We start from the raw sequence: 27,214 nt of genomic DNA on the forward strand, positions 1-27,214 counted from the left end.
TTTTAAATATACATATATGATATATATGCTTATGTGTGCATGTGTGCATTAAATTTGAATAGTCACAAGTGCAATGAAGAAATCATTAGGGTAAGCAGGTTGCTAGGAAGGGGTGCACATAGTTGGACATGACTGAAGCGACTTAGCAGCAGCAGCAGCAAGGGGTGGGGAAGGTATGAAGGCAGTGATGTGTTTTGATAAATTTATTAAGGCCTCTCTGAGAGAGTATAATTTGAGTCCAGATCACAATTCCAGGAAAGTGCAAGCTATTCCAAGATTTGGGCAAAACTGCTTAACTGTCAGAAAAGGCATGAAGTCCCTGAGGCAAGAACAAGCTTAGTGTATTTAGAGAAGAGCAGTACCAGGCAACATGTGATCTAACAGATTACAGTGCACCTAGAACAAGGCCTGGTGTATAATGTGGATTAGCCAAAAGTTCATTCGAGTTTTTCCATAACATCTTTTGAAAAACGCTATAGAAAAACTCAAATGAGGTTTTTGGCCAACCCAATAGGAGACATTCAATAATTACTCACTGAACAAAGAGTGCAGGGTTTAGACTTTTTTTCTCAGTTATGGATGAAAGGTCATCAGAAGATTCATTGTTGTGTACTGAGTATGTACAGGACCTCATTATTAATAAAGGTCAAAGTGAGTCCTAAACACCCATGAACTCCCATCCTGGCCTTTGTGGGTGCTCTGGTTAGTGGACATTCCTTCCAGAGCTGACAATTCATTGTTCCTTCTAGTTTTCAGCCTTACCATCTTGTGTGTTTTTATATGTATTTCAACACACATATATTCAATGAAGGGGAGAAAACAAGAATAAGGCCTTGCTGGAATTCAGAATTCATGCTTTAAAGGAAAATTCTTTTACACTTCATAGAATGGCAGGAGAAAAAGCTCAAAAACCTATTTCTTGCTAGTTTACACTCCACAGCAGAAACTTAATGCCCTTATCTTCTTCATCCTAGAACAAGACTGGTTTCTATTGACTTGCAGCCATTTTCCATTGCCCGGTTTGTGAATTATTTAGTTTCTATGTTATTTCCTCTACCTTTTTCCCCCCTTTCATCTGACTCCAGGGAAATATTACTTCATAACAGTTGGGAGGAAAAAGAACAAAAAGCTAAGTGGGAAGCTCAAAACATTAATTTCAGGAATTTTTTTTCTTTTAGTATCACATCAGCTCCCTATATGAACAAAGAGGAAACAGAAACACACTTTTTATCTGCTATGTTTCTATTCTGAAGTAATTAAAGTTGTTTCTCCTGTAATAATTTGAAGTAACATGTGAAAGTGCTTCCTTCCTATATTTGCAATTCTGTGCAACTTAGCTACCAATTCAAGTGGTGGTGGTGGTTATTACTTAGTCAAGTTGTGTCCAGCTCTTTTGTGACCCTATGGACTATAGCCTGCCAGGCTCCTCTGTCCATGGGGTTTTCTGGGCAAGAATACTGGAGTGGGTTGGCATTTCCTACACAAGAGCATGTGATTTACATGTACAAGTTATCATCCCCTAAGGACAAAATCTGACCATACATACACTGCTTTTGGTTAGCAGGGCAAGAGAAGAGACGCACTAGTCTCTAGACGCACTAGAAAAGGGACTAGTGGACTTGAAGGAGAGGGAGCCAGGGAATAATTGACAGAGTAGCATTGACATATAGACACTACCAGTGTGAAATAGCTAACTAGTGGGAAGCTCAGCTCAGCTCAGTGCTGTGATGACCTAGAGGGATGGGATGGGGGGTGGGAGGGGGAGGGTCAAGAGGGAGGGGGTATATGTATACCTGCAGCTGACTCACTTCATTATACAGCAGAAACTAATACAACATTGTAAAACAATTACACTCCAATAAAAAGGAAAAGAACAAACTAGTGGTTTCCAGTGGAAGATGGAAGGGTGGAGGGGCAACCAGGGGTAGCGGAGTAAGAGGTACAAACTATTATATATAAAATAAGCTACAAGGATATATGATACAACACAGAGAATAAAGCCAATGTTTTAAAATAACTATAAATGGAACATAGACTTTAAAAATTGTTAATCACTATTGTATACATGTAACATATAATATTGTATACCTGTAATATATAATATTGTATACCTGTAACATATAATATTGCACAGCAACTATACTTCAATAAGGAGAGATCTGTATTCCTAAGAAAATGGAATACAGTGAAAAATTTACAAATATTCATATGGTACAATGACAAGAACACAGGCTAAGCAGTTTTGAGAACCTGAATTTGCCGCTTACAAAAGCATTGCTCTCTGAGCTTCAGTTTCCTCTCTGTAAATTGGGGATAATAATACTTACCTTAAGAGGGGTTCTAAGGCATCAGTTCTCAAAGTGTGACTTCTGTTCAGCATCACTGAAAACTTGTGAGAAATGGAATTCTGGGATCACCTCAGACTTACTGAATCAGAAACTGTCGATGGGCCAGCCATCTGTCTTCACAAATATTCCAGGTCATTCTATTACATACTAAAGTTGTAAGTGACCATGACTGTGGCTAAACAGATACTATTTGGACTCTGGACTTTCATTAAAATGAAAGTGCTTTGAAAACTGTAACACATTGTCCTTGTGTTAATTCCCTTTATTGTGATGCTAGTGAATATTTTCAGCAAATATTGTCTTTGAGCAGGATTGTGCTAATTGGAGCATAGAGGAGTTACACAGCTATAGTCTTTACCTTAAGAAAAAATTCATAGTCAAGAAAGATTTATAAAGCAACCAGCTATCATGGTAGCTTACAGAATGTCCTAGAACCAAAGATGGTCCATTTAAGTTAGGCAGGAGCATGAAGGAAGGCTTCCCAGGAGATGCTGTTTGGTCTGTGTCCTTAAGATGAGTTGGCTAGGTTGATAAGGATTGAACCCATTTTCCAGCTAATGAGAATAGATGTCCTGGAAAGTTCTAGGAGTGTGAAAGAGTATCTTAGATGAAGGGGGCTCAAATAAAGGTAAAGAGAGTGTGAACAAAGGGAGAATTGAGATTAAACCCTCCGTACCATCAAGAGGCCCTATTGGAGAAGTCTCCATGTGAAACCTCTTCATCTAGCTAGGATTCTCACAGCTGCAGAAAACCAGCAAAGGCTTGAATCAGGGAAGTTATACGATGTGACATCAGTTTCCTAAGGCAGGAAATCCAGTTCCAGTACTAGAGCAATGAGGGCCTTTGGCCAAGTGACCAAAGCAGGATGGAGCAGAAGGACGTATGACTGAGACGCCTAGCAGGTTAACTGATGGAGCTTTGGTGATTGAGATGATCAGCGGTCCCTAACCTTTATGGTCCCAGGGATCAGTTTTGTATAAAAAAATTTTTTTTTCTTGGGACTTGGATGATGAGGTTGGTTTTGGGATTATTCAGGCACATTACTTACATTGTGAATTTTATTTTTATTATTATTACATCAGCTCCATGTCAGATCATCAGGCATTAGATCTCAGAGGCTGGGGATCCCTGGAGATGATGAAGTGGAAAAATGGATATGGGAATTCAGAAACTGTTTTTCACCTATACATCTTCCTTTTAACATAAAATTCCTCCCTCTCTCTTATGCTTGAAATGTCATATTTCAAAACAGAATTAAGATTCCCTTTAAAGAGTTTTCATTCAAAATTGTTAGGAAAAAATGCAGTCAGATGTATTTGCCTCATTATCCTGAATCAGTAAGAAGTATTGGATCAGGTCAGCTAATTAAAATCTAAAATATTCAAATATCAACATGTTATGAAATAGCCATGCCTCTGCATTATCACTTAGTTTGTTTTTTATTACTTTAGAATTATTTGAACAACCCATATTGCTTAAAAAGGACAGAGTAAACCCCCTGCTGGCGCCCACCAAATTAATCCATGAACACATGCTTGAAAATGTGTGGCTCATCATTTGTTTTTCCTGGCAATGAGAGAGATGAGCTGGGACCAGCACACAGATGACAGAAAGGATGGGAGGATCTTTTGTTCCAGGTGTTAGTGAGTAATGAATGGGTGTTCCCAAGCGTACCCAGAAATAAGCTGTTATTTTATAACTCCCTCCTTATTACCTACTAGTAACAGAAGACCTCTAAGAATTTAGGAAAGATTAGGATGCTGGCTGTGGCTGAAAGAGTCTAATTACATTTTATTTCTCTCTTTCTCCTGTTTATGTTAAGGAAACAGGCCCTTATGCATGGATGGAGTGGGAAGTTTATCTTTCTCTTTCAGGAGGGCTCTACCTAATACTTCTAAATGTTATAAAATATGCTGCCGCTAATTAGTCAAAGAGGAAATTAGTCCAAGTGAATTAATCACTGGTGCTCAATGTGGAATTTCAGTGCTTTGTGACTCAGAGATTATTTAGTGGTTTCTCCTGCTTTCTTGTTTTCTGTTAAAATGAATTCACCCATGTCAACATGTATGGCTCATTAGGGGCTTACCTCCATTGTCCCACTCCCCTTCTGCTGGCACAGGCTTGCCATAGGGATCAGAAAGCACTCCATCTGAACTGATGCTTTCATGCAAAGTTGGGTTGGCACTACTTTCTGCCTCCTTGGAGTACTTCCAGTGGGTAGAAACCACGGGGACTGGAGGAGGGGTGTAGAAATGTTCAACACAGGCAGTGAGCAGCTCAAACACCTGCTGTTCCTTCCTCTACCTGTGTAACTGGTTCAAGAACCTCCAGGTAAGTTTGGGTGTAAAAATGCTTTTTAAGTGACATAAGTGATAAGTTATGAAAGTAGAAGCTGTGAACCATGGCTTTTCACTGTCTCCTAAGATTTACTGATGCTCAGGCAGGGGTGGAGACAGGACTGTTGTCAGATGCCAGCTCCCCGGAGGGTCAGTATGTTAGGGCAGGGAATGATCACGACCATGGTTTATACAGAAAGCAGAAGGCTGGGTATCAAAAAGCCTGGCATAGATAATACTTTACAGTTAGCAATGTGCTTTCATGTGCATTTTTTAAATTCAGTTCTCCTACACATCTTGTGAGATGAGTTGTACTTATTACTCTTTATAAATAGGAAACTTAATTTTTGTGTGTGTATGGCTGTTGTATAGTATTTTTAAAGTCTATATGAACATCATGATTTTTCTTTAGTTGGGTGGAGATAGTGAAGTGAAAGTGCTCATATTGCTCAGTTGTGTCTGACTCTGCAACCCCATAGAGTGTAGTCCACCAGGCTCCTCTCTCTACAGAATTCTCTAGGTAGGAATGCTGGAGTGGATAGCCATTCTCTTCTCCAGCGAAACTTCCCAACCCAGGGATAGAAACTGGCGTTTTTCTTTTTCTTTTTGCTTATCTTTGTTTGCTTGTTTTTTAACTACTGTTGCTTTTATAAGAGGAAAAATAATCACTTTTTAATTAATGAAAAGTATGTCTTCTCTCTAAATAAATAAGTAAATAAATAGTAAAATGAAGTGATCTGACTCTCCTAAAGCTGCAGAGCTAGGAAGTGGCTCAGTCTTGCTGAATGAATCCAGGTGCCCTGCTTCCCTTTTCTTACTCTTTTCTCAGCACCACATCTGCCTCCTCTACACCTAGATGTTTGCAGAGTAAAACTTAATGTGATAAATGGATGTTTTCGGACAATGAAGATCAGACCTATGTCCCCAGTGTTTCTCTCCTAACAGGCAAATATTGTGAAGTTAACTGCAATTATAAACAATTATATTCCAACTTTAGGAAGAATGTGGGGAGCGAAACCATGTAGTATACAGAGAATTAGCTGAGAGCCAAAGAGATACAGTGTAAGGGCTTTCTCACAGAGTACCTTTGGGGACTTACTGCTCAGCCACTCTGGGCCTTTATTTTCTCAGCTATGAAAGGGGAAATAACTTGTGTCCTGTAGCATGGGTGTATCACAAATAATACATTTAAGTATTTAGAATATTGTTTAGCACAGAGGAGGTGTTCAATCCAATCCCTGTTGGGTTTAGTATATTGCAGTTTTCTGAAGCATGAATGTCATTGTAGAATGATATCAGTTCCTATAACAATATTCATAATTTTAATAATCATAAAATTTTACTGTAAACATGCCTAGTAAAAAGAAAAACCTGTCTACCACTAGAATGCTAAATGATTAATCTGCACTGGATTCAAAATCCCTCCCTTCTGAAGGAAGTTCCCTTTTGCAGACTTAAAAAACTATAGAGTAAGTATTTCCAAAAAAATATACTTCAGTCTGGGAAATCTAGAGGCTAGATTAGTATCCCATTAACAACTTGAACATAATTCAGACATATGTGTCCAGATCCCATCAGTCATGATGGTTTCTACATACTCAGATGACCATTTTTTCTGACTCATAGTTATATAATACACATATAAACACTTCATGCTCTGGAATAAATACACTTTAATAAATCACTTGTTCCATACATGTCTAGTTGTGATTGCACATTTTTCACTTTCTGAGTCTGGAGAAATAGATTCTGGAAGCAGTTTTTTCATCTTCTCCTTTAGCATTTTTCTTTCCCTTTCTTTTACTTCATATATTTTGTTTTCTATTTTGTTTCTTATTTAGGTTTAAAAAAGATTTTTATCTCCTAAGTTTATGCTCCTGCCAATTCTCTAGCATATCTTATCCATCCTTTTTCTATGTAGCAGACTATCTTGTATGTAGTAGATATTCAATAAATATTTTAAGAATAATGGATTATTGATTTAATGAGGAGATCTTCAGGGATCAAAATGGAAGAGTAGGAAAATGGGTTTTGCATATGTGCTCTTAATAGAAGACCAAACTCAAACCAGCTCAAATGATAAAGGAATTTATTGACTCATGTATCTAAAAAGTCTGAATGCAGAGCAGACCTGAAACAGGAACAGACTGAAAAGGTTGAAATGCCATTAAGATTGTTTCTCCCTTTCTCTATGATTTCCTAGGCTATGTCTTCCCATTAGGTTATTTTATCCTCAGGCTGGCTTTTGTAGCAAAATGGTAGCTTTATAGGGCTGTATTCTTCCTTCTTCATATCAGAATTGAGCAGAGGAGAATTCTTACCACAAATATCCATCAATGTGTACCCACTGGTGACAGAAAAATTTCTGGACAACTCATGTCCATATCTGTCTATGAACAAATCCCTGTTGACTGGGAACGCTGTCTGGTGATGGACAGGGTCCTGAGGCAAAACACTGCACCAAGGAAAATGAGATAGCCCTAGAGACAGGCTGGGGTTCCATCTCAACCAAACCATAGAAGTGCTTATAATCTGATGGAGGGAAGGGAAGGAGGATGGGTGTTTCAATGAATTTGGGGCAGGCAGTCATAACATACATGACAATTGAGTAGCAGCTTGAACTTCCATTGTTCTAAAATAAGGCTGAAATGCTTCCAAATGCCCCTTGGAAGAAAAGCTATGACAAACCTAACAGCATACTAAAAAGCAGAGGCATCACTTTGTTGACAAAGGTCTGTATAGTCAAAGCTATGGTTTTTCCAGTTGTCATCAATGGATGTGAGAAGTGGACCATAAAGAAAGCTGAGCGATTAAGAATTGATGCTTTTGAACTGTGGTGTTGGAGAAGACTCTTGAGAATCCCTTGGACTGCAAGGAGATCAAATCAGTCCATCCTAAAGGAAATCAGTCCTGAATATTCATTGGAGGGACTGATGCTGAACCTGAAGCTCCAATACTTTGACCACCTGATGCAAAGAGCTGACTTATTGGAAAAGACCCTGATGCTGGGAAAGATTGAAAACAGAAGAAGGGGACGACAGAGGATGAGGTGGTTGGGTGGCGTCACCAACTCAATAGATATGAGTCTGAGCAAGCTCCGGGAGGTAGTGAAGGACAGGAAAGCCTGGTGTGCTACAGTCCATGGGGTCACACAGAGTTGGAAATGACTGAGCAACTGAACAACAAAAGATAAGGCTGAAATGCTCCAATGTTAAACTCAGTAGGTATATGAAATAAATGAGAAAACACACAGCCTCACATTAATTCAGAATAAATTAAATTTTCCTCAAAAACTTTTTGCTTATGTGTACTTTCTGAATTAAAACAAGTTATTTTTGACATGTTATCAAGCTTAACAGGTAATTTTTTTTATTAAACTGTTTCTTATGATTCAGTATGAAAAAGACCTCCAGAATAATCTCATCACATCTGACATTTCTTTTCTTCTTGACATTAAAACAAAACAAGCCTTCTCATTTAGACTGAGATATCCTAGTCTTTGACTTCCCTGTTGGCTCATTGGTGAGGAATCCACCTACAGTGCAGGAGACGCAAGAGATGTGGGTTTCATCTCTGAGTCAGGAAGATCCCCTAGAGAAGGAAATACAACCCATTCCAGTATTCTAGCCTGGGAAATCCCATGGACAGAGGAGCATGGCAAGCTATAGTCGATGGGGTTGCAAATGAGTCAGATACGACTTAGTGACTAAACAACAACAATAATCCTAGTCTTTAGCACGAATATTATATAATGTTTATCATCCTTATATTAATAGATCTTGTTGGGTTATACAAGAGGTGGAATCACCATTACATTCAATCTTGTCTAATCATTATATAGCTAAAACATTACCTAGAAAGGATTATTTGGTCCTTAATTTTCAAGCAAATAGGGTGAATCTCATTGCCCCATTCTTTTAGGGATCTCACTCTTGGCATCAGACAGTTACACAGGACTCCCCACACCCACTCGACTCTACCAGCCACTCAGCTTTTCACAGCTGTGCCAGGAATGCCCTACCTGGACTGGTATCCTCTGGTTGACATTTGCTTAAGCAAAGCACACCAGGTTCTTCCCAATAGATCGTCTACTTTCCCTTTTCCTCCCCACAAGAGCCTTCACCCTCCGTCCCCAACAACTGTAAAACTACCTAGAATGCTGCCACTGAAAATAACAATCTGTGCCTTGCTTCTTCAGGAAAAGTCAGTCTTATTTTTCATTTGGTATGCTACTATTGATGATTTGCTAGTAAAAAATAAATAGTTGAATGAGATATCTGAAGTTCAGATTGCACATGAAAAGGAATAGAGAGGATGCCTAGCCTTTAAAAAAAAAAAAAATCTCAGTGATCTCTAGGATTGACTGGTTTGATCTCCTTGCATTTCAAGGGAACCTCAGGAGTCTTCTCCAGTACCACGATTTGAAAAGCATCAATTCTTCAGCACTCAGCCTTCTTTATGGTCCAGCTCTCACATCTGTACATGACTGCTAGAAAACACAGATCTTTGTCAAATGTCTTAGATCAAGTCAGTCTAAGGCAAAATGTGAAAGACTGACATGTTGATTCACACTGCCAACCTGAGAACTGATAAAGAACACTTCTTAAGGTTTATGAGAGTAAAAAAGCAAATAGACTCTGATCTTAAACATTTCTAATTTATTTTAATTTGAATAGAGACTTCAAAAACAACTAAATTGTCTTAAATTTCTACTTTTTAAAGAATATTTACTAAGGCAAGAAGGCATTCTTATGGGCCCCCTTGAACCTCTAAGCTTTTTATATTTAAGGAAGCTATTGCTTTTTTGAAGAAATTTCTATTGGTTATTCAGATTTTCAAAGTCAAAAGAGAGACTGAGAAAACAAATTAACTGTGTGCTGAAGAAACATTGCTTCTAACACATAGCTTTTAAAAACATGCATTCAAAAGCCAGTTTTTAATCCAATTTTGTCACATGTACTATGAACTTGGCAGGAAACTCAACCAAACCCTTCTTAATTTGTATCTTGTTATTTCTGGTAAACAGGAATGTATATATAAGCTTTCACATTTATATGCAAACACATTCTACCAGAGAAATTCTGACACTTATGCTGCTTAGAAATAAACCTCGTTTCCCTTTGAGGCATGAGTTAGTCTCCAGTTCTGAACTTTCTGAAGACAATCCATATCAGAGCAGATGTTCCCAGTGTTACAAATTTCATCATGTATGACCCTAAATAAAGCAGAGATGGTGAAATCCTATAGGATTGATGGTATTTCCAATTTGATTATTAATCTGATTCCACATCTGTGAAATTGAAGGATCATCCCCTTATAATGAGAAATAAAAATACTCTCTGATTTATATTTATGTTAATCTATTATTTGAATATTCTCTATTGGTATCTGAAAGAACTTAAATCCATTCACTATTGAAAAATGTGCTAGCTTTAGAGTTTGAGAAAATGAAAAGGTAAAGTAGTATTGGGCACTGGTGAAAAGTGAAGTCAGCTTTTGAAAACAAGAAATGAGTTTTGTTCCCACCATCAGTTCAGTTCCATTGCTCAGTCATGTCCGAGCGACACCATGGACTGCAGCACGCCGGACTTCACTGTCCATCACCAACTCCCTGAGCTTACTCAAACTCAAGTCCATCGAGTCGGTAATGTCATCCAACCATCTCATCCTCTGTCGTCCCCTTCTCCTCCTGCCTTCAATCTTTCCCAGCATCAGGGCCTTTTCCAACATAGGGAAATATGGAATTGGGCTGCCACAGTAATCAAAGGAACTGTGGAACACAGGAATCGAAGGAAATACATTCCAGTATATGAAATATGGTTCCCACCAAATAGATAAAGAAATCAAGCCCCCACCTTACAGATAAAACAAGGAGGGAATAAATATTGGAAAAAAAATTCTCTTACACAATAATGTGAAAATAATAAAATTTAATTTTTTTTTGTTTTGCTTTAGCATTTTTGGTTTCATATCAAAGTTACCCACATTCCTGGTATTTCACTATTTTTTAACATTCATTGTTTTATTCCATGACAGTACTGCTAAAATATGTTTCCACTTCTTCTTTTTTTTTTTTTTGCCAACTATCACATTTTATCTCATTTCCAGATGTGCACAAGGTTGGAAGGGAAATCGTTGCCACATCAAGGTTAACCCACCGACTGCTGATTTTACGAACACTCAGAACAGTAAGTGACATTGTGACCAAAATCACTTGAATTTTGGAGTCTCTTAATATTTTTCACTGAAAATTTACATTTTTTTCATTGGTTTGAAATTCCAGATATATGGACCCTCCTGGGTATTGGATTAGCTTTCCTGATAGCTCATGTTACACTAGCGGTCTTGTGTTTTCTTGCCAACAGAAAAGTACCAGTAAGGTAAGTGATGGCTTCGATTGCTCTGGCAGACCAATTTTCTGAAACATTTCATTTGTTATGTTTTTCTTTCATTCCATATTACATTCAGGTAACTTTAGTTTTCCATACTTCATGGATTTATTTTTCTGGGAAGAAAGCCTAAGCTATTTAATGATTAGTAGTTTTTGAATAAAAAGCCATGCGTTTACTTTTCTGATTATGTTAGGAACATTTTTGATGATACCAAATAACAAAACCTGACGTTCAGCCCAAATGAAAGATGCGCAAGGTGATGGATGTCCCACTTTCTGGCAGTGCTCAGGGTTGGCAGCAGATCTTTCAAAGAGCCGCTTTCTCAGCTTGCTCAGGGAGGTCTTACACCAGCGCCCAGACCAAATCTCCATGTCCTCGGCAGCAGGCAGATCCGAGGCTGAGAGCTGCGTACCTGGAGGGGCTCTGGGCTGGACTCATGCATGATTAAGACCTCACTCCCTACTGTGCCTTTCAGGATTCTGGGGCTTCCTACCCCATACCCATCTTCTATCATCTGAATGAGAAACACATCACATCCCCCAGTAATGAAAGTGATTGACTTTCCCAGAACTAAACAAGATAAGGACTCAAAATAAGATTTCATGAAATTTTAAGAAATTAAAGGAATGCATAGTGTTGTGCACACCTGTATTTGTGGTCAGAAATTTAGATTTGCTGCAAGCCAATGTGTCACAGAGCCCTGGATAAACTGCCTGTTCCTTGGTGCCAACTTACATGTGCCTCCTGCTTGAATTCTCCTCGGATCTCCAGCCTGCAGCCATGTTAATTAGCAGACACCAAACTTGATATCATCAATTAAGGCACATTTATTATAAAATTATAGTGTTCATTAGGAAAACAGATACGACGTTTTAATCCATTACTATTAAGATCTTACTCATCTATTAATTCTTTGTTTCTTATGTGCCTAAAATATGCCAAACAATGTGGATACAAACATGAATGAAAATAAGTCTGGACTTAATGTAGTAGGGAAAAAACAGAAAAAATGTTACTAAGTGAAATACTGGTTTTGTGCTACTATATATAGCAGCATTTTCCAGAGAAATAAAAAAATAGATAAAAAGAAAGCTAGCTAGTTGGATATATTGTTGTTTCTATCCTTCTGTGTGTATATATCAAATACAAATACATAAATACATATCAAATGTATACATCAAATACATAATATTTGATATCAAATATCAAATATTTTAAATATTTTAATCAAATATCAAATACATAATATATTTATATTTAATGTATAAACATTATATAAAACCTATATAATAAATTAGTAATTATTATATAACTATCATATTAATATATTATCTTATTATGTTTAAATATGTCAGTATACAATATATTAAGATATTTTAAAAATTAACATATCTTCATATAAAGAATTATATATTAATATTACATTTATGCAATATGGATTATAAAATTGTTTATTAATATTAATGAGATAATCACATCTAATTGTATTAATAAGATAATAATATAATATATTAAGAGAGAAGGATTTATTTGTTCATGTAATATGGGGACTGGCAAGCATGAAACTTGCAGGGCAGGCCTGCAAGCTGGAAAGTCAAGTAAGTGTTGATGGTGTAAGCTTGAGTCTAGAATCTTTCAGACAGCTATTAGACTGGAAACACAGGTAGGATTTCTCTGTTGTAATCCTGAGGCAGAATTCTTTCTTTTTTAAGAAATCTCAGCCTTTACTCCTAAAGCCTTCGAATAAGTGAATGAGCCCCACCCACAACAGAGGTAGTAATCTTAAAGTTGGCTGACTGTAAGTGCTCATGACATATGAGAAGTCCTTCCCAGTAGCATCTCGAGTATTGTTTGAGCAAACGATAGGGCTCCACAGCCCAGTCAAGTTGACACATAAAATTAATCATTGCACTATATAAATAAGTTTTCATATGAACACAACCAGCAGAAGTCCTCCAAAAGAACCTTAAGTTTCACACCTTCTCCAGATTCATATTGGACAACCTGTATATTCTGGACTATGGAGAGACCTCTAAGGCAAATGTAGGTGCCACCGCAGCCCAGCCTGAGAGATCTCTTTTCCTGTTACTCTCCTTTCTCACTTAGAATTTGAAATCATGATTTTTTTCTTAATTAAGGTACAGTTGTTTATCAGTGTGGTGTTAGTTTCTGGAGTATAGCAAAGTGACTCAGTTATATGTGTACATACATATATTTTCTTCCAGATTACATTCCATTATAGGTTTTTGCAAAGTATCAAATATAGTTCCCTGTGCTATACAGTAGGACCTGTTTATCTATTTTACATATAGAAGTAAGAGTCTGACAGGCTACAGTCCATGGGGTCACAAAAGAGTGGGGTACAACTTATCAACTAAACAAGCGTGTATCTGTTAAATCCCCAACTCCTAATTTATCCCGTACCCAGCCCTTTCCCCTTTGGTAACTGTAACAAATCATAGTTTGCTTTCTATGTTTGTGAGTCTGTTTCAGTTTTCTAAATAAATTCATTTGTACCATTTTTTTTTTTTTTAGATTCCCTGGTACATGTTTTAACATATGTATTTAAATTTAACAATAAGTCAGCTTTATCTGAAAATTAAGTTTGAGTTAGTTGATTGGATAGTTAGCACGACTGGCTTTGTCACTTAGATGAGATGATAGGCAAATTCCATAATCTAAAGAACTCAACATAAAATGATCTAGAAATTCTTTTCTTTGCAACCACTAAACTTATAGCTTACTGTGAACAATACCGGATTCTTGATCTCCGAAGAAGATTTAGCTTCAGGACAAGAGACCAGGCTTGACCACTCAGGGCTCTTGTGTGGCAGAAGTTGTATTACAGTGAAAACAAAGAAAGCTTCTGACAAAGACATCAGAAGGGGATGGAGAGTGCCCCCTCACTAGTCTTAGCAAGGGAGCTATATACTTTTTTAATTGGTTATTACAATAAATCAAAAGAATGTCCCAAGATTGTAAAGGTGTTACCATACCCACTCCCACAGTTTACATTTTAAGGTAACAGGGTGAGTCAGAAGGTTCTTAAACAGGAGAAACATGTCCTCAAGCAGGGTACTTTGTTGTTATATAATCCTTAGTACAGAGTTTAAGCTGAATTGTTTTGTTGTGTAGTCATCAGCTCTGGGCTTAAGGGAAAAAAAACTAAACCTAAGGACTGTAGAAAAAAAAAAAGTTTGTCCTTTTCTCCTCCTTGAGAACTCCAGACCCCTCTCTCCTCCTCAGGGACCCCCAACTTCTTATCAACCTCTCTAGAAATTGACTCAATACAATTTTTAGACATTAAAATAAAAATGTAAAAGGAGATGCATATTTTTCTAAATGATTTTAGAGCTAACTCAAGTGGCAAGGCTCAAAGACCACTGCAGCAAGTTTGATTCTCCACCAACTCCACGCTCCACACACACCCTACCCTTGGGAAGTGTTAGCATTCCTCTAAAGTGTGTGGCATTTCACACAATATGCCTAGCAGAGCTATAGAAACACATGTATTTTTGATACTACCAACCAGTCCATCCTAAAGGAGATCAGTCCTGGGTGTTCATTGGAAAGACTGATGCTGAAGCTGAAACTCCAATACTCTGGCCACCTCATAAGAAGAGTTGACTCATTGGAAAAGACCCTGATGCTGGGAGGGATTGGGGGCAGGAGGAGAAGGGGACGACAGAGGATGAGATGGCTGGATGGCATCACTGACTCGAGGGACATGAGTTTGAGTAAACTCTTGGAGTTGGTAATAGACAGGGAGGCCTGGTGTGCTGCATTTCATGGGGTTGCAAAGAGTCAGACAGGACTGAGCGACTGAACTGAACTGAACTGAAAAATAGCCTGGTATCCCTTCAGGGTTAGTTACTGAGTTGTCAGAATGTTATCCTCAAGGAGACTGTTACAACACCATTTTGTAGTGTCATTACTGAACAATTTCCATCTTAACCATTCCTTATCTTTACATTCCCAGTTTCTAGCATCATATGCATAACATATCCAATATATACCTATTGAAGACTGTCTGTACTTTAATATTATCCATACTTCTGATCATCACCAGAAATATTGCTCATGTCTACTGATGACTTTTTAATTAAAATGTTGCACATTAACTTTTTAAAATGTCTTTTTGCAAAAAAAATCATGTAAGCCCTAAAGCAAGTTAGAATGTTTAGCTGGGAGATAGCTACATGATAACAATGACTCATCCTGAAAATAATACCAAAACTTTGAGATAGGCAGGAATTAATGTAAGCAGGAAATGTATCACCTTCTCTAAATAAACCTTAACCTTACTATTTTTCATTAGATTTTATAAAAAGAATCTGTAGCATAAAAGATCCTTCACTGACTTGAAACTTTTTTGTATTCATTTCTAAAAAACACAGGATGGAGCACTGTGTGCTCAGACAATGCTAAACACAACAACAAGCCTCTTAAAGTTGTTATTAGAGATGCAGTTCCTGGATTTTATTATACATTCTCTGACCTTTCTGTTAGCTACTTGCCACCAAATGTATGAGTGAGGACACTGATTGCAGGGGAAGAAAGCATCTCAAGCACCTTAATCAAAATAAAGAATTTAGTGTAACAGTGCACATGTCTTAGAGAGCTCAAGGGTAGGAATAAAGAGATCAGGCCTCAGGAAGGCCTGGACCCAGTGGTATTCTGCTTCTCATCTCTGCTGCTTTTTGCTTCGCTCTTGGTGATTCTCTCTCTGAAGACATACTGCCTTTACTCTGTCTATATAACAAAAAGCTATTGCCTTGAGGATGGATGTTATTCATTATGCCCCCAGACCTGTGGAGAGACTATATCTTTGTTTTTCTATCTCTATTCCATATTCCAAAGGAAGACCCTTTGATTAGCCCACTTGGGTCAAGATCCCATTTCTGGTTAAACCAACTATGGGTGAGTTATGGGGCAAGATCAACTGTACAAATATAGCTGCTGGGACCCCGTACAATGCCCCATGGTAAGGATGATGGTGGTCATCCTGAAAGGTCTCTGAAAGGTATCTACTACACCTGGCCTCACAGTCCAAAATCCACCAGATTTTTCCTCATGAGAGTTTAGTTCAGTTCAGTCGCTCAGTCGTGTCCAACTCTTTGCCAACCCCATGAACTGCAGCACGTCAGGCCTCCCTGCCCATCATCAACTCCCAGAGTCCACCCATACCCATGTATATTGAGTCAGTGATGCCATCCAACCATCTCATCCTCTGTCGTCCGTTTCTCCTCCTGCCTTCTATCTTTCCCAGCAGCAGGGTCTTTTCAAATGAGCCAGCTCTTTGCATCAGGTGGCCAAAGTTTTGGAGTTTCAGCTTCATATCAGTCCTTCAAATGAACACCCAGGACTAATCTCCTTTAGGATGGACTGGTTGGATCTCCTTGCAGTCCAAGGGACTCTCAAGAATCTTCTCCAACACCACAGTTCAAAAGCATCAATTCTTTGGCACTCAGCTTTCTTTATGGTCCAACTCTCACATCTTTAGAGGATGCAACAAATTTGTATTAACTTCTAGAGTTGTTTGCAGCTAATACAAAATAGCTGTGATAATCCCTCCTATACCAGGAAACCAATATAAAAGAACACAAATAAATAGTGGACTATTTATCCTTACTTTCCTAAAGCCACATAACACCCACTGCTTTCCTATTTTGGATTACATCATCTTTGCCTGGGGAAAAATACACAATAAATAGCTGTTTATTATGTTGTCTTGTGGCACTTACTCCTAAAGGGTTGTGTTGATTTAATAAATACACTAACAGATGTTAAAAATTAACAGATCTTTTTCATTCAGTTATGCTGAGAAATAAGATAGGTCTATGTCTTTCTAAAAACTTTCTAAGTAATTTCATGGGATTATAAGTATGTACAACTGTAAAAATATTACTGAGTAGGAAATTATAAGACCTGAATATGATCTTGGAAATGCCTCTTGATTCAATGCCGTGAACATATATTAAGACTTCCTATGTGCTGGTCTTGCAAAAGCTCAAAGATATATAGATAGATAGATATAGATATATATATAGTTATTATCATCTTATATGCTTTCTGACTCATACTCCATTATAGTAATGTATTTATTTCACTATGGCACGTGTAAAGGTAGAAATGTAAAACAAAATACTTTGGGGATAAAATGGAAAGAAAGAATGATCAAAATAGTAATTATTTACATTTCTGATAAGAAAGAGGGTGACTGGAATCCAAAAAGGTATACCAGCTACCCTTGCAAAGTACAGATGTTCTTGGTTGAGATTTATGAATGAGTGGCCTTGATGACCAAATAAAATATCTGTCTGTATATTATTATTCTTTCTTCCAGAGCCTTTCCCACTGCTAACACCTTGTATGATAATGTGTTTCTTTGGGGGCAGAAGTTTTACTTCTCTCCTAGTTTGTGATCCTTGGCTAGACCTAAACTGGGCTCAGTAATGAATATTTATCCTTAGCCAAAATCAAAAATTACTTACTCTGTGCCTCAAGGCATTCAGCTGCTCTTGCAGCTAGAATGTCACTAGTGAGTCTGTCTTTGGTCCCGGAAATGAATTCTTAGCCTTAGCAAACTGGAATTCCACCAGCTTGGGTCACCTGGGTCACCTCCCAATGCTTGCAAACCTTTGCTCTCTCCACATATGTGTTTGCCCAAAAGAAGTACAGCTGTTAAGATGCACAAACTTAACTCCCCAGTCTCAGGCCTTTGTGCATATATTGGCCATGTTCTGTCAAATGTTCTGCTAAATGTTTACTTTGAGCTAGAAAAGGAAAATGGAGAGCAGGGTTTTGAAATCTTTCCCTTAAAAACAGGATTGGACCATATGTGATCATGATGATTTCTCCTCTTGCTCCTCCTTCCTTTTATTCTCTCTCTCTCTCTTTTTCAAAGAATAACATGCCACCTATTCTTTTCCCTTAATCCTCACCTTTGTCTTTTGTCTTGAAATGATAGAACAGGCCCATAAAAAAGACCTCAAAGGAAGAAGAGCCTTTGTCCCAGGCAGATCACATCTCTGCACCTCTCAGAGGAGTCCCATTCCCTACCCTGTGCCTGGGGATTTCAGAACCCCTTTTATTCAGAGTGGTGTGAGTGGGGCATGGCATACGTCTTGGTGTATATCACATAGAGGCGATGTATTCTGGGGAGATGCAATTCAGATGGATGAAGAGGGCTGCAAGGAGAAAGTAACATTTATATAAAGCCTGAAAGGATGAAAAAACTAGGTAGAGATGAGGAAAGAACATTGCTGAAAATAAAAGATAATGTGGAAACTTACAGTTTCTCAGTTGGCTGACATCGCTATAGAATATGGAGGGGAACAAGTTACATTACTCTTGTGGTAAAAGTATGTGGTAGAGAGGTGGTTAAGGGTTTTGAATGACTATTAAGGAGTTTTCAATTTATTGATAAAGTTGGGGTAAGTACTGCCTATCTCTGTCCCCACAAGGTCTAGAGAACTGGCCTGTATGGATTGCATTAATGGTCTCCCTTGTCATTTGAATTTATATTATGTTCCGTTGAAGTGGAGCGCACCTTGAGGGAGGAAGGAGAGGGGGGCTGGGTATTCACGATCCTGGCTCCAGCCTGGACTGTGGCCCCAGCACCATTATAGCCATCTGGGAGCAGTGATGGGTCCATGAGGGGCCCTATGCAGATCCCCGCTGTATCTCTTCTCAGACTTCCTCCTTCCAGCCTAGGCTGGGAACAGGCCTGATGTCACTGGCCAGCCTACTGCCACACCCTTTATGGTTTCTTTATATTCTGGCCACACCTTTGCAAATTATCATTTTATCGAACACTCCTCACATTTCCCAGTTGGAGTATATCAGCTGTTTCCTGCTAGGGCCTTAACTGACGCAAGCCAGGAAAGTGTTTTAAGAATGACAAGAAGTCTTTTAAGTCTGTAAGAAAAATGAGCAGATCACATTTATGATTAAAATTAAAAATGCAGAGCATGAGAACAGATTAGGGTAAGATTAAGAAAGTGATCATCTGTATAGAGAACATAATCCTATTTCAGAGGTTTGGATGAGAGACAATGAGAACTTGAACTTGAGCAGTGGCAACTGACCTGATATAACTGGAGAGGAAAAAACAAGTGTCAGAATTGATCCAAGAGTATTATACTTAGACAACTGCATAGTTGATAATGCCACTAACAAAACTCCAAAAACCCAGGGAGATAAACAGGTTTAGCAATAGGGAAGAACACTATTTTGATATTCTGTATTTTCTTATACATAAAATGAGGGAGTTGGACTAGTTTTCCCAAATATCTGTCATGTATAGCTGTGGTCCCCAATCTTTTTGGCACCAGGGACTGGTTCCATGGAAGACAATTTTTCCACAGACTGGGAGTGGGGTGATGGTTTCAGGGTGATTCAAGTGTATTACATTTATTATGGACTTTGTTCTTATTACATTGTGATATATAATGAGATAATTATACAATTCACCATAATGCAGTATCAGTGGGAGCCCTGAGCTTGTTTTCCTGCAGCTAGACGGTCCCACCTGGGGGTGATGGGAGAGCGATGGGGTGATGGGGTTGTTGTTCAGTTGCTCAGTCGTGTCTGACTCTTCGTGACTCCATGGATTGCAGCACTCCAGGCTTTCCTGTCCTTCACCATCTCCTGGAGCTTGCTCAGACTCATGTCCACTGAGTCAGTGATGCCATCCAACTATCAGGAGCAGCTGTAAATACAGATGAAACTTTACTTGCTCACCTATCGTTCACCTCCTTCTGTGTGGCCCAGTTCCTAACAGGCCACGACTGGAGTCCAGGGGATTGGGAAACCCTGATGTATAGGTCACCCCCACAATTCAGAGCAGAATTTAATTATTATTAAAAAATAATAAAAAATTGTTTTTTATTTATTTATCTTTAAATAGACATAGGGTTTACTTCTTTGGGCCCTGAGTATTGCCTGGTTGTGATGTATTAATAACTGCATTAAACCTTTCAGCTATTAGGGTGCCTTTTATCTGACTGAGTTGTGTCCTATCTTTATCTTTGCATTACAATTCTCCAAGAGAGTTAATGCTTAGTTTTAAAAATTAAAAGTGTCTAGCTTACAATTCAAAATTAGACCAGGCACTTAGCAAATCTATCTGTATGGTGGTCTTGACCACACAGATGACTGATGATCAGAAACAGCAATATCTGGGACTCAGTTATAATTCTATTTGCCGATAAATCTCTGGGAAGCAGAGACAGCAGTGTTTGCTTACTCTGTTCTTTGCCTAACACACAGTGTGCTTTTCACAAATAACATGTAGGGCAGATGAAAAATAAGGTGGCTAGGATCTGTAATGTATTTGCAGTAGCATATCAAAGTCCTACAATTCAGGCTCTATAAGCCAAATATGTCCAAGACATAGAATGAATGATGCCAGCTGCCATTTTTCCAGACTCCAGTGATCAAGAAGAACTTATTGGTCAAAGGAAGATAGAATAAATTTTCAGAAATACTAGGTTTACTTCTTCCATTCCCATAAAAATAAAACATAAAGGAAAAACTTTCACAAAAACTAACCACAGAAGCTGTGTCATCTGCGAATCTTCCCAGGTGATGTTGGACAAAAGCAAGCACTCCTACTTTTAAGCGTCCAGACTGCTTTGTTCTCAGCCTTGTTTTTTCTCATCACATTGACTTTTGGTTTGATGTCTCCCATAACAGATTGTGAGCTTCTCGATGGTAGGGTCCATGTCCTATTCATATGCCTAAGTTCAACAGATAGCAGTTAGAAAATGCATCTTAGTAATTATTTGTTTGGGGAACCAGAGGAACCAGTAATTATTATTTGAGGAACCAGAGATCAAATTGCCAACATTCACTGGATCATCAAAAAAGCAAGAGAGTTCCAGAAAAACATCTATTTCTGCTTTATTGACTATGCCAAAGCCTTTGACTGTGCAGATCACAATAAACTGTGGAAAATTCTGAAAGAGATGGGCATACCAGACCACCTGACCTGCCTCTTGAGAAATCTGTATGCAGGTCAGGAAGCAAGAGTTAGAACTGGACATGGAACAACAGACTGGTTCCAAATAGAAAAAGGAGTACATCAAGGCTGTATATTGTCACCCTGCTTATTTAACTTACATGCAAAGTACATCATGAGAAATGCTGGACTGGAAGAAGCACAAGCTGGAATCAAGATTGCCTGGAGAAATATCAATAACCTCAGATATGCAGATGACACCACCCTTATGGCAGAAAACAAAGAAGAACTAAGGAGTCTCTTGATGAAAGTGAAAGAGAGAGAGAAAAAGTTGGCTTAAAGCCCAACATTCAGAAAACTAAGATCATGGCATCTGGTCCCATCACTTCATGGGAAATAGATGGGGAAACAGTGGCAGACTTTATTTTGGGGGGGCTCCAAAATCACTGCAGGTGGTGACTGCAACCATGAAATTAAAAGACACTCCTTGAAAGGAAAGTTATGACCAACATAGCATATTAAAAAGTAGAGATATTACTTTGCCAACAAAGGTCTGTCTAGTCAAGGCTATGGTTTTTCCAGTAGTCATGTATGGATGTGAGATATGGACTACAAAGAAAGCTAAGTGCTGAAGAATTGATGCTTTTGAACTGTGGTGTTAGCGAAGACTCTTGGGAGTCCCTTGGACTGGTTGGAACCAGTCCATCCTAAAGGAGATCAGTCCTGAGTGTTCATTGGAAGGACTGATGTTGCAACTGAAACTCCAGTACTTTGGCCAGTTGATGCGAAGAACTAACTCATTTGAAAAGACCCTGATGCTGGGAAAGATTGAAGGTGGGAAGAGAAGGGGACAACAGAGGATGAGAAGGCTGGATGGCATCACTGACTCAATGGACATGAGTTTGAGTAAACTCCGGGAGTTGGGATGAACAGGGATGCCCGGCGTACTGCAGTCTATGGGGGGTTGCAGAGAGTTGGGCACAACTGAGCAACTGAACTGAATTATTTGTTAAATCAGATTTCTTAGCCTATTTCCAGTAGGATGTTTGAGCCCAAATGAGCATCTTATATTCCAAGAAATATTTTACTTGGTTTCAATGCTCCAGGATTTATTTCTGCTAGAATCGTCACAGATGACTCTTAAAGTTAGGATATCGTTGTTGAGTATTATTGAAAAATTTCAATCCAGATTGACTTTCATTCCATTCTATAGAAGCTGAAAGCTAATAAAGGAATTCTGAATGATGCCTACATGTATGACCTTTAGCAGAATCATTATTGAATTCCATGATGGGCTAGAAAATCAGCCCATAGTCAGGAGCTTAAATCCTGGAATATGAATGAAGGATGTTATAGAAAACCAAAAACCTGTAAGTATACACATTCATAATCTATGGAAGAAACTGGATATCTAAACACTGGGCATTTCAGGGAGGCAGGAAATTCAAATTTACTTTAAGAAGTGACTATATTCACTTATCTCAATATTGTCCTCACACTGTATCATTTCATTTGGATATTTATATGTGTGACAGATTTTACCCTGAATGTTTCTGAAAACAATGCCTGGCATCTGACAGTCTAATCTGGTCTACCTAATTGGTAATCTAATTATCAGTTTTATTCATAAGTATATTATTACTCCCATTCTGCTTTTTTAAATTTTATATTGGCATATAGCTAACTATAGTTGGCTAACATAGTTGGCTAACTAACAATGTTGTGATAGTTTCAGATACACAGTGGAGTGAGTGAGTCAACTATACATATACACGTGTCCATTCTCACCCTATGTAGATGAGTATATACATTTACTCTTAAAGTAATATTCATATTTATCAAATGAACAAAATTAAAAATTTCACATGAATTTTCAAAATGATTTGCTATCTTTACTAAATAACTAGTAGGTCCTTAAGTAACCACTTCTCTGATCATTGGAGCTTCCCTGGCTCAGATGGCAAAGATTCTGCCTGCCAATTCAGGAGACTTGGGTTCGATCCCTGGATCGGGAAGATCCCCTAGAGAAGGCAGTGGCTACCCACTCCAGTATTCTTTTCTGGAGAATCCCATGGACAGAGGATCTTGGCAGGCTACAGTTCCTAGGGTTGCAAAGAGTTGACTGTACAAAATCAGTTTACATGCAATGTGTCAGGGATATAAGTCTGGAACAATACAGGCTTCATTCGTTTGTACGTATGTGTGTTGTCATTGCTAACTTTCTCAAGTTGCTTCAATTCTGTTGTCATTGGATACAGACTCCAAATAGTCTAAGAAATAAATTCTGTGTGAAAAAATAGAAAGAGCCCTTTACTATACAATAGCTCCATGTTCTAATTATTTGATCTGAAGATAGCTATTTTCCCATTTCAATACAGATGACTGTTTGGTAGAAATAGTCCTGGGGGCAAGATTCAAGGTGCTTTCCAGCATCATCTTTCTGTTCACTATAAATCTTACATGAGCAGGAAGACAGCCTTTCAGTTCTGATATATTTCAGGGTTTCATTTGTTCCTGCCTATCCAAGCAATCAGAGTAGAAGAATGTGTTGTAGGGAAACCAGAGTTGCTGCTTGAAAGAGGTAACCTGTTTAACCGAGGAAGTACAGGAAGGTAGTAAAGATGAGTGAGGTATGTGCTATTAGCAAACCATTTAGCTCTACAGTGGCATGTAGCAAATACATTCAGTCCCTTTTGCCAGAGAATCAGAATTCTAAGTGTTGTTCATTATTAATGATATTAGAGGATAGGGAATTTCAAAGAGGGGACGGTGGGATCAGCTCCATAATTTTTCTTCACTAACTGCTTTGCCATCCTCCTGCTAGACTCTTTTCTGCTTTCACATCATCTTTGATACCATTTCTCCTTAGAAGCATCCTTAGGGACACTCTTTAAGTTCAACAATCTGTTTACTGTGTGGGAATCTCTAGCTCACTAATGAATCAAAGGACACAATTACAACAGAACTTGAAGATCAGCCTGTTTTTGTCTTTGGAAAAAGAAATACATATATCAGAAACTCTTAATCATTCATTAATATACTGGTTGGCAAACATTTATTAAGCACCTAGTTATGTGCTGGGCACTGTGTTCTTGGCTGGGGATATAGAAATATAGGATAATGTACAGTCTGGTGGAGAAGGCATATAGAAAAGCAAATAATGTCACTTCTTCAACAAGCATGTATGAAGCACATGCAGCTACTTCCTACTAAGTTTTGGAGAAACACAGGTAAAGGAGAGACCAAGTCTATTTCAGAGGTGAAAATAATGTGGTGGGGGAGGTTGAGAAAGGATTTATGTGCTACATCACTCAAGTCTGAATTCATAGATTGGAAACCCCAGATGAAAAGCAGGAAGAGCAGACAGAACAACTCGTGTCAAGCTTGTACTGGAGAATGGTGTGGGTTAATGTAAATAAAATATAGGTCCTGGTGGCTCAATGTGTAAAGAATCTGCCGGCCAATGCAGGAGATACGGGTTCTATCTCTGGGATGGGAAGATCCCCTGGAGAAGGAAATGGCAACCCACTTCAGTATTCTTCCTGAGAAGTCCCATGGACAGAGGAGCCTGGCGGGCTACAGTCCATGAATTGCAAAGAGTCAGACATGACTAAGCATGCAAACACAGACAAGGAAAAATGATAGGAAATTAAGAAATTAAGAGATCTACATAGAATGCTAATCATGTGCTTATGTACTTAAAAATTTCTCTTTATATTTTAAAGCTAAGTTGTTTTAGAATAAGTATAAGAAAATGCAATTTTATTGCTTTTTAAAAATGTTAAGCACTATGATCTAAATGAATTCATAGATCCAAGAGAGTGTTAATAAATGTATTGATAAATCCAAAACAGGGTATATTTAAAGGAATTTGTCAGTATTTGTGAGTCATAATGAAGTAAGTCAGTTTTTCTACATAGATTATCATATGGAGTTGTCAACTTTAAATTGTCTGAAATGATTTAGAAAGAAGCAAGTTGCTAGGCCATTGCTAAGGGAAATCACGAAGGCTGATAATTAACTTCAACACTGCAATCAGTTTCAATCAAACAGATTATGTGTCTAAGGGAATTCAATAAGAAAATTAGAGTGAGTTTTCATATAGAGCAATTTACATGAAAAATTATTTCATTCTGATTGAAAAAAGTTATATAGTACTTGGCCCTTTCCAACTGTGGGGCTTTGGGTATCACATTTATTCAAAGAGAAAGGAAGAGAAAATATTTTCAGAAGAGCAAAAATATACATATTTTCAGCTAGCAAAAGTTATTAGAAATCAGAAGTAGAAATCAGCTAGGCACATGTGTATTTACTCATATCTAAACACCAGTGTTAGCAGAACAGAGCTATCTAAACTGTATGAGGAGGACCAGCTGTGTCTTGTTTTGTTTTCAATCCATCACATACCAATGCTTTTGTAAGAAGTACTTGGAAAGTAAAATTAAAAGACACACAAAACACTAGTCCAGATTTCGTATTCTTAGCCTCAATAGACAAATAGCCACAAACATTTCTAAACAGCTATCCTCAATTTTTGTATTTATGTAATCTTGGAACGATAAACAGAGTAAGACCATAACCAAATATAAATCACATTCTGAGTAGCTCTGCAGTAGAGTACATGGCTCATATCTGGGGCTCAAGAAATGTTTTCTAGATAAATTATGAAGATTTTAGCTCCTCCTATAGGAAGTTAATATTCTAGTTGGAGAGACGTGAGTGTAGAAATAAATAAATGCAACTAAGTTCATTTTTCCAGACAGATTCTTACACAGCATTTTCAAGTTTAAATTGTCAAAAGATTTAGAAAGAAGCCAGTTTCTAGGTGATTGCTAGGGGAAATCACAAGACTGATAATTAACTTGAATACCGCAATCAGTTTTTTAAGCAAAGAGATTATGTGTCTATGGGAATTCAATAAGGAAATTAGAGTGGGTTTTCATATGAAGGAATTTACAGGGGAAAATATTTCATTTCAATTAACAAAAATATCATATAGCCTGGTGGTAAAATGCACAATGCACATGGAGGTACAAAGAAGAGATGTGGTTTCCCTGGCTCCAAGGCTGGCAAAGACTCTGGCCAGTGAGAAGGCTGTGTGCGTGCTAAGCGGCTACAGTCACATCCAACTGTGCGACACTATGGACTGTAGCCCACCAGGGTCCCCTGTCCATGGGATCCTCCAGGCAAGAACACTGGAGTGGGTTGCCATGGCCTCCTCCGGGCCATCTTCCCAACCCAGGAATCGAATCCACGTCTCACGTCTCCCACATTGGCAGGCCAGTTCTTTACCCCTAGTGCCACCTGGGAAGCCCCACATAAGGAGGGTATTTAAGGGCAAAAATAGGGATTATGAAAAAACATGACCTACTTAAAACCTAGCCTAAGGAGTGCAGCCGCAACAGGAGATAGGTAGATGTTGAGAAGAAATGCTAAAAAGAGAGGAATCAGGAAAAGACTGCAATAAGGATCTTGTCTTTTAGGTAAATGATTTATAAGGAGCTGGGCAGGGAGGAGGCAAGGAGCTCATTCAGGGGAAACACCTCGTGATCTTTTCCAAATTGGAAAACCATCACCTCGCCCTCAAGATTCAGATACACAGCAGCATAATGAATGGAATTTTGGAAATACAACAAAGTGCCGGAAAAGAATTAAAGATTGTATTTAATGTCACCACCCAGAGATGCAGACTGTTACCATTTTGATGTGTCTTCTTCCAAACCTTTATCCATGTGCACACATGTACATACACTTTTCATCTTGAAAGTCTGTGTTTTACTCTGCGCCTGGTTCCCACTAGGTGGCTGTGGATGTGCTAACACTGCACTCGGGAGGAGAAGCTGGTGGAGATCGCCTTCCTGTTGGCAACATGGGGTCTCCTTAGAGTTAAGCTACGGAAACCTGGGCCAGCTTTATTCATCCTAGCTGCCTCCATATTCCTGGGCATGTTCCCATTTAAGCACTCTCCCACAGCTAGATCCGATTAAACAGTGACAGTTTTTGTGGTCAGTGATATTTATTTCCTGCCTGAAAAGAGTAGGAGAAAAAATATGGCAGCTGCTGTATCGTGTGAATCATTTTAGCAAATTTGATGTCCCAGTTGTCATTTGGTTTTGTGACCCTGGATGATTAATCCTTTCCCCTCCCTTTTGTGGCATTTCTGGTTACATTTGC

General features: G+C 38.4%; 1 protein-coding gene across 1 annotated transcript in view; it reads left to right on the plus strand.

The window, feature by feature from the left end:
- Window positions 1-27,214, plus strand: part of MALRD1 (MAM and LDL receptor class A domain containing 1) — a 512,511-nt gene that overhangs the window by 475,328 nt on the left and 9,969 nt on the right. Inside the window, exons 37-38 of the mRNA XM_065919555.1 lie at window positions 10,793-10,872; window positions 10,968-11,064. Coding sequence (XP_065775627.1) covers window positions 10,793-10,872; window positions 10,968-11,064 — 177 coding nt within the window. The remainder of the gene's footprint in view (window positions 1-10,792; window positions 10,873-10,967; window positions 11,065-27,214) is intronic.

The sequence above is a fragment of the Muntiacus reevesi genome, chromosome 2 (assembly GCF_963930625.1).
Source record: "Muntiacus reevesi chromosome 2, mMunRee1.1, whole genome shotgun sequence".
Taxonomy (NCBI): Eukaryota; Metazoa; Chordata; class Mammalia; order Artiodactyla; family Cervidae; genus Muntiacus; species Muntiacus reevesi.